The following is a 13,430-nucleotide window of genomic DNA, read 5'->3' on the forward strand; positions in this document are numbered from 1 at the left end:
TTATCTCTGGGTTCCATTCTCTCCACCCTGCATGGATATGATTTATTGAGTTTCTATTCTGTGCTGGACATTGTACTAGGTACTTCACATATGCTCTTCCTTTTAATCATTTAAAAAATCTATAAAGTAGTATTGATACAACTTTTTTTTGGTGGGGTGTAATCATTCCCATCCTTTAAAGGTACAGATGTCACAAAAGCATAATGAAGATAGTGCTTAAGACCATACATCTTAAATTGTTTTGATTTGAAATTTATTGTAATTTGTTTTCCTTGGAGTCTTTAATTGGACAGGAGTATTCTATTTAAAATATAAATTATTTCCCAATCTTAAAGCATAAATGCCTTCAACTAAAGTTTTAAACATAGCGTAAATCTTCAAAGTTTAATTTGAATAAATCAGTTTCCCATGACTTGAGCATTTCTGATGGAAAAGATAGAAGTGCTCCATCTGCACAGCAGAAAATGGGTCCTGAAAGCAAAAGTGGAAGGCATAATAACAGTGAAATCTAGGCTTTTTATCATTTTTTTTTACCTTTTATCTTTCTGTATACTGTATGCTTTTCTTATACAGTTCTCCCATAACACACATTATATGTAATATTGTTTTCTTGCTCATACAGTCATTCGACACTCCATTGAAGATTCTTTTAAGTGGATGAGGTTAGGCATTAAAAATTGTAAAAGAATAACATAAGCATAACAGCTAATTATAACATAAAATTGTTAAATCTGCAAATGTCAGAGTTCTACTATACTTTCATTTAAGATTAAATTTATATTTTATTGAAAATATAACTGAAAATTTTAATGAAAAGGAAATGTATTTATGTTTATATTTGCAAAAAATCTGACATAAATAACAATGACTAATTCTTCAGATTCTAATTTCATAGAACTGAGGTTTAAGGAAGGTAAATTACAAAGCTTATTTTATTAATGGAAGAACCAGGAATAGTTTAATCCAAGGCCACTACCCTGTGTACCTTTTCACATGCTAAATGAGAGAGAAATTGTTTTAGGTTATGAGAAAACTAGTTTAGTACAGTGTTGAACTTTTAAAAATGATTGTTGTCTTATAGTTAACTATATACCCAAAGAAAGTTGAGAGCTAACCTGTGTTAGAGATTTTTAAGAAAAGGGGTTAGAACAGTTCTTTAAATTATACATTTAGTTTTACTCTGAGGTGGAGGAATCTATTTACTGTTCCTTTACTGTATGACTTTTGGACATCTTAGGCTCTGAAGATATTTGTTTTTATTCCCATTGAGTATATGACTACACAGAAGGTGTGGCACAAAGCGTTATGACACAATATGTTGTCTGAATTCCTAACAGTTAACATTTTGTGGGTTGGCAGGTTTTTTTAGCATTTTTTACAGAACTTCATAATCAACTACCTTGAAAAATCTCCTTATGAAATCTTTAAAGGCCTTTAAAATGAAAAGCAATAATCATATCTTTCCAGATTGCTAAGAATGATGCATTTTAAACCATTTTTCATTTAGTGATAAACAAACAACTTTGATTCCTGATGAAGTGTTTGATGCAGTAAAAAGTAACATTATCACTTCTGTTAACTTCAGTAAGAATCAGCTATGTGAAATTCCCAAAAGGTAAGAACTGTTCGTGATGCTATTTCTGTTAAGTTGTGAATCATTCTCAGTTGTACTTGCATCTTAGTTGCAAGAATAATTATTTTTCATAGTTTTTTAATTTAAAAGTATATGTAAAATTTCTTAGATTGTTAATATTTGAGGGATTTGGTAAAATTTACTTAAGTATTCCCTGAGACACTTTTAACATTGGTTCTGAGAGATAGGTTAAAACTTTCTTTTTCATTTACATTTTAAACTTGGAAAATAGGTATTAGAATTATTAAAAATATTACTTTTTTCCTATATAGTGAAATATCAGAGGAAAGTTTTAAGAGATCATCTAAAGCCAATTTCATGTAGATTAATAGGAATTTGGGGCTTTATGTTAATGAATTGCCAAGCCAGTGAATTTTTCCACTGATAGTAAAAGCAAAATTGACAACTCTGTTAACATTTTTCTCCTAGAAAAGGATTCTTCATTTACAAACATTAGAAATCATTTGCATTATACTTTGTACTGTTTAATACATCTCTCTGGATGTTAATTATAGCACAATCTTTAGGTTTTGAGAGAATATTAGTTTAGTATAGTGTTGAACTTCTAAAAATGATTGTTATCTTGCCATTAACTATATACCCAAAGAAAGTTGACAAATAGCCTTGCAATTAAAACAGCACTATGGGAGACAGGATAGGGTAATCATAAAGAATTTGGGCAATAGAGTCAGTTGCTTGTATCTGTATCCCAGATCTATGAGCTTTGTGGCTTTGGGCAGGTTTAACTAGCTTCTCTTAGTTTCCTCAGTTGTGAAGTAGAGATAATAATAGACCTATTTATAAGAGTTAAATTAAATGACATATCCACTTAAAGCATTTAACCAGTGCCTAGCACTTAATAAATACTTAAGTACTTAAAAAAAAAAGAAAAAGAAAGAAAAGATGATGTATTGGGGAAATTTCATCTGACTGCCCAAAATTTTTTTAGATGGCTTAAAATTTTTAAAAAGTCAGACAAACTATTACTTGCATTCTATTTACAGAGAATAGTTTGAGGAATGTAGATCTTGAAAGGTGATAACTTTAAGAGATTCTACTGAGAAAGGGGATCTAGTTCATCTTCTTTTTCTCTTGTTTAAAGTGTTCAGAAAGTATTTGATAGAATAGTTGAGCATTTAGATTGGCTCTTAGATATGACAAATTTGCCTTGGGGATCCTAGATCAAACAAGGTGATTGGGGATGAAGATGGAAGGAGTTAAAAGATATTATGTTATTGCTTACTTTCTCATATTATTCCACAGTCTGATTATTTTTATGCAAAACAGTATGCTATTCTGTTACCACAGTTATTTTGTCATTTTTTTCACAAGTCACAAAATTGATTGCAAAAATAATACTTATTTATAAAATATTGGACTAAATGAAGAGACAAGTAATTTATCGTCTCATCACTGATTTATTCTATTGACTTCCTGGCATATTTTATTTCAAGCTGCTACCCATTTAGAATTATACATATAATTCGTATCTTGAGTGGTTTATTTGTCATAAACATTTTCCCATGTTGTAAACAATACTTTAAACATGTATTTATCTATATACCATAAGCTTGATTGTAAATAAAACAAAACATTGTATCTCTAAACCAAATTTTCAGAAGAATTACTAAATCAGAGTATGGCTCTTGATACATAAGTCCAAAAGCTTTCCAAAAAAGTTTTATCAGTTACATATCTAGACTCATGGTATCTTTCATGATGGTTTCTTTCACTTTTAATCTTCTTTAGCACAGCATTTGATATTCTTTCTTTCTTTTTTTTTTCTTTGCTAATATGATAGACAAAAATGATTTACAGTTTAACTTTTGTTTTTTGGCAAATCATATGTAACATCTCTTGTTCTTAAATTAATATCATACTTTCAAACTACTAAGTTTGATCAGGTTTACTTAGAAGTATTTAATTCTTCCTCTCTAAGTATTTGGTTTAAGTTGCTTAGTAGTAACACTTAGCAAACCTAGGAATTAACTTACTGTTTTCTTGCAATCATGATTAAATGATAATTTGGATAAGAGATACTATACTTTTAAAATGTTGCCATATCTAAAAAGCATTTTGATGTATCAGATACTTCTGGTACTTAGATGGTTTTATATTATGGAGTCTAAAACAATAACTACGATGTTACAGAATATATGTCTGACAATTTATTTTATGGATTCAAGTCACAGATACAGTATAAACATTGCCTAGATTGAATTTTTTTTGTCCATAATTGGTTTAAATATAAACTGAATGGTTTCTTAAACTTCAATCTACATTTAAGGTCAAATAGAAATTCTTGGACAGATAATATTATGGCTATTTTTCAAAACCTATTTTTATCAGTTACACATCCAAACTGATTGCAATTTTTATGAGAAAAGTAACAGTTACAGAAAATCTTAATTAGCAAAAATAATGTAAGATTTTTTTCCTCTATAGTCTGCTTGTAGTTTTGAAGTTCTGACAGTGAATTCAAATAGTATTAACATTTAAAAATTATTTTTGTTTCAGGATTGTGGAACTGAAGGAAATGGTTTCTGATGTCAATCTCAGTTTTAATAAGCTTTCCTTTATATCCTTGGAATTATGTATGCTTCAAAAATTAACCTTTATAGATCTCAGGTATTTATTGATACTGTTGCTTCCCTTTTTAAAAAATTATTTATTATTTATTTATTTTATTTATTTATTTTTGGCTGCATTGGGTCTTCATTGCTGTGTGTGGGCTTTCTCTAGTTGTGGCGAGTGGGGGCTACTCTTTGTTACGGTGCGTGGGCTTCTCATTGCGGTGGCTTCTTGTTGTGCAGACAGGCATGTGGGCTTCAATAGTTGTGACTCGTGAGCTCTAGAGTGCAGGCTCAGTAGTGTGACCCACAGGCTTAGTTGCTCTGCGGCATGTGGGATCTTCCCGAACCTGGACTTTACCTGGTTTACCCTGTTAAATCTATTATTAAAGAGTTAACTGCAGTATCAGTTGGTTGCACATTGCCATTAGGATTTGGCAAATTAATCAAATACTTGAAGCAGCTGACCGATTCAGAATTCTCAGGACACAGCCTTAATGAAATCAAGAATTGACAAACTGAGCTGCATAAATTTTTGTCTGGTCAACATTTTAATTATAAACTAAAGTTGTACAGATTTTCAAACTTTGTAAATCATCTTTTTTCTCTCTAATTTAGGAATAATTTTTTAAATTCTTTGCCTGAAGAAATGGAATCATTGATAAGACTACAAACAATCAACCTTTCCTTTAATAGGTAAGAAACAGAACAGACAAATCTGAATAACAATTTTCTGTGGAAAATTTGTAGGTCTTACTAGAGAATACAACTAAAAGAACCAAATAAACAAAAAGGCCCTATATGTTTTCTTTATTTAAATATCCAGGTTTGTTTTCACTTAGTTCTACTTAGAATTAAAAGTGATGTTGCTTTTTCAGAATTTTCACAACTGATGTCTAGTAGATTTTTTGTTTCTTTTAGCCATTTTAAGAAACCTGTAAGCTAGTAGGAAGACAAATATGCAAATAAATAATTCTAATCACTGTAGTGGAAGCACAGTGCATAGACATAAGTGTTTCCAGAGATTACGTGAAGGTAGAGGAGGTAGCTCTGAAACTGAGGCTTGGAAAATAGACATTTGCCAGACACACAGGGATATGGCATCCCATGTAGAGCAAATAGCATATACTAAGGCACAAGGATGTGAGAAAATGATGGGACACGTCAAGAAGTTCAATATGGCTCGGACCACAAAGTGGGAAAGTAGAAGAGTGGAAGTCACAAATGAAGTTGGGTGTGTAAGCAGTAGCCAGCCCTTTAAGAGCTTTTTATACCCAGTGAAATTTAGATTTTATTCTGTAAACACTATGAAGATACTACTAATAATTAAGAATAGCTAGTATTTATTGGGAGCTCATTTATTAATATTTATTATCTGCTGACTCCGGACCAAGTACTTTACATGTATTACCTCATTTAATCCTCACAAAAGCCCTACATGGTAGGTTCTGTTATTATGTCTATTTAGAAATCGAGGATTAGGAATTAAGTAACTCACTTAAGGTTCACATAGATTATAGAGCTGGGGTTTGAGCCCAGGTGTTTTGACTCTAGAAGTTGGGCTCTTAACAACTATGTCATATTGTTTCCTATGGTGAAAGTTGATTCTGGTAAAAGTTAATATAAATATTATTAGCTATCATTTAATATATTACAGATACTATACCAAGGTCTTCAAGTATATAAGTTTAGTACTATTATTATTCCTCATTTACAGATGAGGAATCTAAGGCACAGTGATGTTAAAATATTGCCTATTTAAGTTTTTGTTCCGTCTACTCTATTATTTGTGTTTTCTCATGTGTAGGTTATACCACTGTTGTCATTATTTAAAAATATATGCACTTCTCAGATTTCTTCTAATTTTTATTTTTGAATTGAACTATCGATTCTCTATTGAGCTATCAATTGCATTGTTAATTAATGTCTTTTGGGGAGCTGGCAAAACCTAACCGTAACTTCTGTGTTAACTGGTGAGCTACATCTTTTTTAATTACCTTATTTATGGGTTGTGCGGGAGAAAAAGAGGAGATACTATTTAGGGTGGTTTGGTCCATCTGTACTCCTTGTTATTGATTCTCCGATCCCTCTAATTACAAAGGTGCCTTGAGTTTACTGTTCATTATTGCTTTTTTTTTTTTTTTTTAAACATCAAGGCAGCAAAGGAAGGGCAGTGTGGGGAAGTGAAAAGGCCAACTGTAAAGCTTTCTTTCAGCTCATCCTTGTCTTTTCTAGTTGAGGCAGCAGTTTGCCTCACACTAAAACCAAACTAGCTTCTGTCCCCCAAAAGATCCTCAGGGATTTTGTGTTAATTACTAAGAATTGCTCTGAGAGCCATAAGCTTTCCCATCTCTCTTGTGGCATCTTCAGGGCTGCTTTGGGTGAGAAAGCCAGCAGCCTATAGTAGTTTTGTCATTTTTCAAAAACCAAAATGAGTGTATTTTTGGTTGTTGAAAAAATGACAAAACTAGTCAGTTTCGAAGCTTAAGTCAAAGCAAAGTATATATCTCTAACTTTTACTTAAGATATTGGCAGTGATTCTCTTTCATAAGAAGTAAAAGTGAACTAAGGAAGAATACCTACATGGAGACATTATACTGAGAGCATTTCAGGAAGATTTCCTTGTCTCCTGAATGAGAAAAGAAAAACATAGGAGAATTTACTCCAAACTTTTGTTTGATTTTATACATTAAATAGAAACTGTTACAAGTGTGTCCACTTAACATATATTTCAAGGTTTCCAGAATTAATCCAGTTTTAAAAATTTTTCTGAAAAATTTAAATGCAGAACTTATACCAAATATTAAAAACTTACATTAAGAAAACTTTATCTCTATTTGAGATAAACTTTATCTCTATTTGAAGGAATGATTTTGCTTCTGATTCTAATATATTTAGGTGTTCTCTTCATATTCTTATAGGTTCAAAATACTACCTGAAGTTCTGTATCGAATTCCCACACTTGAAACAATTTTGATTAGTAATAATCAGGTTGGATCTGTGGACCCTCAGAAAATGAAGACAATGGAAAATCTGATTACATTGGACCTTCAAAATAATGACCTCCTACAAATTCCACCAGAGCTCGGTAATTGTGTGAACTTAAGGTAAATGCACCATTCTACTAAGTTTTTCCATTCGATTTGTTGAAGTGTTATTTTTTTGTTTTGTTTTGTTTTTGTTTTTTGAGGTACTCTTGCAGGCAAGTTGAAATAAAAAATTTAATGTCCCATTAAAAATAACAGGTAACAAAACTCCGAATCCCAATTCTGTTTTTCAAATGTTACCAAATATATTTTTTAGTTTTTTTTATACAGTATGTATATGTGTAAATACAGCAATTGATTGTTTCTAGTGATACTTTTCTCATCACTATGTATGTATATAATCTGAAACTCTACTGCATAAAAATGTCAAGGAAATATAAATTCCTTAGCTGTGCATATAAGTTTTTTCAATATCTGATTACAGACTACTACCATTTTTTCAAGGCCAGCATGGTCTTTCTTACTCTGTGTTTGCTGTTACCTCAGCCTCAAGTGCCTTTACCCTGCTTTTATCAGTAATCAACCTAATTATCACCTTTGAAAACCTTTCCGATATTCCAGGCAGAGTTAGTCCCTTCTCTGATTTCCCATCCTGCTTTATTTGGACTCATTTATACCATTTCTTTGTCCTCCTTTGGAAGAGTTACCCCAGTGCCTAGACCATAGTAAGCACCTAATAAGTGCTTGTTAAGTGAATATAAAGGGAATTTGAGACATGAACAGAAAGCCCAGTAGTTATCAGAATGTGTCAGAAAAATTTAATTATTGAAAACTGCATATGATGGTTTAGCATATTTTACTTTACTAGAGTGGCACTAGTATCTTTCTCTGGTACCTCACAATACTGAATTATAGAAGACAAGTAAGTTGATTATTGTTATGTGCAATAGTTGTATTCTATAAAGTCTCCATGAACACCAAATTAGTAAATACTTAAACCATTGTTCCCTAGGGGAAATAACAGAGTTAGGCTCTTTCAAGCCTCTGGTCATGTTTTCATCAGCCAGTCAACATATAACCTTGTGTTATGTGTGTTTCTGTATTAAGATGCCTTATTTAATATTGTTAAATCATTAATATTGAGCTATGGCCAAACAGGACTGTGATTTATGCCTGAATGAAGCTTATCTAACATATGTATCTTCTGTGTAAGATACATGACATCCTTCTTGTGCTTACAAAAACTAGACATCACTTCAGCATTACGCTTGCAGGCCATATTAAACAGTGAAATCACCAAGAAAAGGTACAATAATACAAAAAATGTTGCACTAAATAGACCATGGAAGGAACATTTGTTTACAGTATGGGAGCTGAAACAAAAAAGGCAGAGTGTCACCTTGTTTGAGCTCAGTTGGGAATGTGCCTGTCAAGTGACTCAAATTTTTTGCTGCTCGTCCAAAATGACCTTCAAAATGCCACATGTATTGATTTGGGGGTTACGGGTAAATTTTAGTGAATAAGCAAATTTGGAGTCTGAGTAATGAAGATTGACTGTAATTAACTTTTTTTCTATAAATTAAGAAAATCATTCTTTAAAATAATTCCCAAGGTACAGGAATATTTGAAGATATAATTTAGATCTATGGTATAATATGTTGTGAATCCTTTGACTTTTATTTACATAAACACTTAAAGTTATTGAAAATTAATATAAAAGTCTCTATCTTATAATTTAAGATATTTCATTAATTAAATAAAGAAACAAATCAACCAGCACTTAGATCTTAAACTGAACCTCATTTCAGAACATTTAAAATAGATTTTATATATTGTGTCTGGTCAAGGGAAGGAGTATGAAGGCAGACATGTTAATGTTCCCAGTGTGGAAAAGGATATATCGACTATGTTATAGTCTTTGGTATGAGTATTTGTCAGTTTGCTCATTCTAACACTTGTATAAATATAATTCACCCATTTAGTATATGGTCATTATAGGATTGAGAAGGTGATGGGTAAAATTATGGTTCATATCGCAGCTCTTCTGTTTAATAGCTGTGTGATCTTGGACAAGCCTTTCTTACCTTCCTGAACTTGTGTTTCATTATCTATAAAATAGAAATATTAATGGTGCCTACATCACAGGGTTGTTAAGATAATTAAGAGAGTCAGTGAATGTAAGTTACTTAGAACAATACCTTTCACATAATAAGTATTCATTTAATGTTGTTTCAGTCATTATTGTAGTTACAATTCCAATTGTTTTAATGCTTAGATTTGAAAAGGGACAAATTCTTAAAAACACACAAATTTTACTTATAAAATAGCAAATGAAATTAGAAGAAAAGCCTCCCTAATAGAAAATGTTTTAAATTCTTAATTTCTCTCCTTTGTTTAGGACATTGCTACTAGATGGAAATCCGTTCCGCGTTCCTCGAGCAGCCATATTAATGAAAGGAACAGCTGCTATTCTGGAATATTTGAGAGACCGAATTCCTACTTAAGTTGGAGTTGTTACATAATCTTGGTCATGTTAATTCTTAGAGTTCTTAGATTGATAACTAACATATTTCTAAGGTATCATGTACATTTATAATGGTGTAACTACATATAGTGTTCATACATTTGCTCTGAATGTTTTGCATAAGATTTATCCTCACTTTCATTCCCTTATAACACAGCAAACAGTTTCTTCAGAAGTGAATTTTTATTTATCACAGTTTAATATTTTTATAATGACAAAACATTGTTGTAGAGGTGGGGTTTTTTTTCCCATTTCTGTTTGTGTTACGTATATTATGACCAATTGACTTGAATATGACCATCCAGTTTCTACCCTTTTATTGGATATAAAATTGAATTGAATTTTGTTTAATACTGTTCTTTGGCATTTAAAAAAATAAGACTTTTCATTATCCATAATAGGACTTTTATGATGTGGTTGGTGTCAGTATAAGTTTCAAATTAATATTTACTGGATTGTTTTTGTTTATATAGTTGAAATGTTTTTTCCTAGCCTTTTTTACATGTTTCATGAAATCATTTTGTCGGGGTTTCTAATGTCACAGAAATGCTACATAAGATATGGTTATTGGTGGAGAAAATAGTAAAAGTGTTGTTATAATTGCTCTCACAATTCTGAATTTAAAACTTGACTGGGTTTTGTTTTTTTTTTTAAGATGTCTTAGTGTTAAGTTTCGATACAGTAATCTAGTACTTCTAGATTCAACAAATTTAAAGGAACTGGATCTGCATATTTTTCCCTCAGAGTGTGAGCATTTAAAAAATACCTTTTGTTCTTTTAAAAAAAAGTACTGAAATTTTATTAATTTTTATGGATAACAGCAACAGAAAATAATAGCATATACTACATAGAAATCTTGAAATGTATTTTGTTTAAATACTTACTAAGCAGGTATTTGTATATATAATTACTCTGTTGATGTGTTCTAATCCATCCTTGTGCCTTTTTTTTATTTCCAGGGTCTTAATTTTTAAATTTGCTTGTAGTCATGTGGTAATTTTCTAAAAGGGAATTTGTTATATTTGATAAAAATCAAATATAAACATTTATACCAAAAATATCAGAAGTAAGTAGGCTAGTCAGTCATTATAAAACATACTATGTGATTCTATTAAGTAACTAATCAATAGAATGTATATTAGTTTATATAAATAGTTGGATGGATAGGTACGTAGGTAGGTAGATAGATAGACAGGTGGATGGATGGATAGATAGCTTTTGGATGATTGAGACATGCTCATATTATGAAAAAAAAATCATTGCTAATAAAGATAAATACTACGTGTTCATTAAAAAGTTACATTTTTCAAATATTGATTACAATGTTTATGTTTTTGGTTTAAAAGAAACATGCCCTTTTCATACAACAACTCTGTGGCTGCCTAAGAAATCTGCTTCGGTATTAAACAAAAGACATTTTACAATAAGGTGACATTTTATTATTTATACAATAAAGAGACTTTTATGTTATTCAAAACACTTTTTTAAATACTGAAAAAGTTGAGTACACCAAAGCCGAAAAATGGCTCTGCTATACACTGCACAGCATTATTTTAGTCCCTGTATTTTGTATCTGTACAGAAAGCATCTTCAAAATGCATTCTAATCACATTGTACACCTTTACTGATAAGTGTCAATACGTGAAATAAAACTGGAGAATACAGCTTGCATTTGCAAATTAACTGACAACGTAATTTCACTGATTCAGTAAATTTAAAATATAGATTCATAGGACTTCTTTGCACATAAAATGAAGCAGCTTTCAAAGTTGTCATGGTCTCATACTGCAAAAAAACCATTAACTACATTCACAATCTATGTTAATAAAGTAGTAAATATGTCTTCATTCAGTTTTTATTTACATCAATATGTAATTCAACTAAAAAGTACTGTTAATTGTGATACAGTAATTTCTTTTTTAACACATACAAAAATGACAATTTTTATATATAATTTGAGCTCAAAATCACGATTATCTCAAAATATTAATTACAATACAGCCATTTCAATTAAACATGTCATGATTTAACTTTTTATAAAATGGTAAAATTTGTTATTAAAGTAAGCAATTTGTTTTGAATTGGCTAGAGTTCACCCACGTAGAAAACCTTAAATGGTAAGAGGTGTTTCCAGCCCCCTCCCACCCGAATTTGTATACAGCCACCTAAGCTAGCAAAGAGACAGAAAAGGCCCCAATTTATAAAGATTAAGCCTCTTTTGCTATACCGCTGTGGCTTGTTGTTTCTTCCATAAAAGCTTTACAAGGGTAGTGTCAATAAACTATGCAGTGAAATGCATGCATTAATATACAGTATGTCTGTAAAATGTTAGTGTTTACTCTAGTGCACATTAAAATGTTCACAAAGACTGCAAAAGAAGTCATAAATAAAGAAGCATTTACAAAGATCTACCAATTGCAAATTGTAAACTTGAAAATTACTTGATAATATAATGGAATTTCTTTGAAAACAGATCCCAATTCAAGTTCTTTCTCTGGCTAAAGGAGCTCTAGTTACTTGGCCTTAAGATGTCACTGTTTAGCTGCACATATGGTAGAGAAGTCAGATGTCATAAAAGAATATGAGTCTAGAGACTGTCTTCATTTTACTGAAATAGTGGCCCAATGTTGCATCACTGCTTAGGATTTTTTTTTTAAACTTACAGAAGAGTGAAATATTTCACTAACTGAAATTAGTGAAATTATATGACCTCAAATGAAAAATGGAAAATTTGTGTGTGTGTGCATGTGTTTAGCATATGGAAAAATATTAATATAAATAGGTGGAATTAGAGCTTCATTATACAGTAATAAAAGGATTATGCCCCAAAATAACTGAGGTCAAAAGAAATCAATTATCAAATAGTTTAGGAATGAGAGAATTTTCATGGATACTTAAAAATCCTAAAAACATAGTATCTAGTTTCTTTTTAATTCTCAACAAACCAATTAAAATTTAATCAATATCTTTGTTTAGAATTACTGTTGCTAATTTAATATTTCTTCTCTGAATCAAAAGAGGCCATAGTTCATATTTATGGTTTACTTATATACAGCTGGGTGGGGTCATGCCCTTGGCTGGTTATAAGGTGGGAAAAATGAAAATACAGTACCTGCAAACCTTACTTTTTGCAAGGTTGTTTTTGATGGTCTTTGAAATTTACAAACAGAATTCAGTAGATTTTTACCTCTGATGTTTCAACTAGGAAAAAATTCCTCTTTCATATGAAGACAGTGTCATTGTCCTTAAGCTTCCTTTAGTCCCTTCTATACACTGAGTACAGAGAGAAACTTGATTGGCTCTTGACACAAAAATATCTGGTTTATCTATCAATTATCTTTCTCATGAATACTAAGGCTTGCATTTTTGAGGAGGAAAACGTCGTTGAGGATGTTAAAGGGAAATGCCTAAACACCATAAAGCAGTATTAAACATTTATTGCATTCCATTGACACTAGGTGTCATCAAAGCTAAAACCAAATTTTCTAGAGTAAAAATTAACATAAAACATTCCTTTCTGCCCTGAACAGATGCCTTTCCACATTCAAGACCAATAAGAGTCCTCTTGAGTGGAAAGACTGCAAGTATTGAAAATAACATTTATTTTAGCAGTACATTCTGAAAATAAATTACCATAGCAAATATGGGAACTGCTTTATGTTCCATCTGCCTGAGAGTTTCATCTTGGTTTTCCTGTGGGCTATTCAAAAAATTAC

The 13,430-nt window shown here is 31.1% G+C and overlaps 1 protein-coding gene across 1 annotated transcript in view; it reads left to right on the top strand.

The window, feature by feature from the left end:
- The window catches only part of LRRC40 (leucine rich repeat containing 40), a 55,940-nt gene extending 44,911 nt beyond the window's left edge, over nt 1-11,029 (top strand). Inside the window, exons 11-15 of the mRNA XM_030865915.2 lie at nt 1,508-1,615; nt 4,151-4,261; nt 4,822-4,899; nt 7,125-7,310; nt 9,589-11,029. Of these exons, the coding sequence (XP_030721775.1) occupies nt 1,508-1,615; nt 4,151-4,261; nt 4,822-4,899; nt 7,125-7,310; nt 9,589-9,694 (589 nt within the window). The 3' untranslated portion in view covers nt 9,695-11,029. The remainder of the gene's footprint in view (nt 1-1,507; nt 1,616-4,150; nt 4,262-4,821; nt 4,900-7,124; nt 7,311-9,588) is intronic.
- The last annotated feature ends 2,401 nt before the right edge of the window (nt 11,030-13,430 follow it).

This window comes from Globicephala melas, chromosome 1 (assembly GCF_963455315.2).
Source record: "Globicephala melas chromosome 1, mGloMel1.2, whole genome shotgun sequence".
NCBI lineage: Eukaryota > Metazoa > Chordata > Mammalia > Artiodactyla > Delphinidae > Globicephala > Globicephala melas.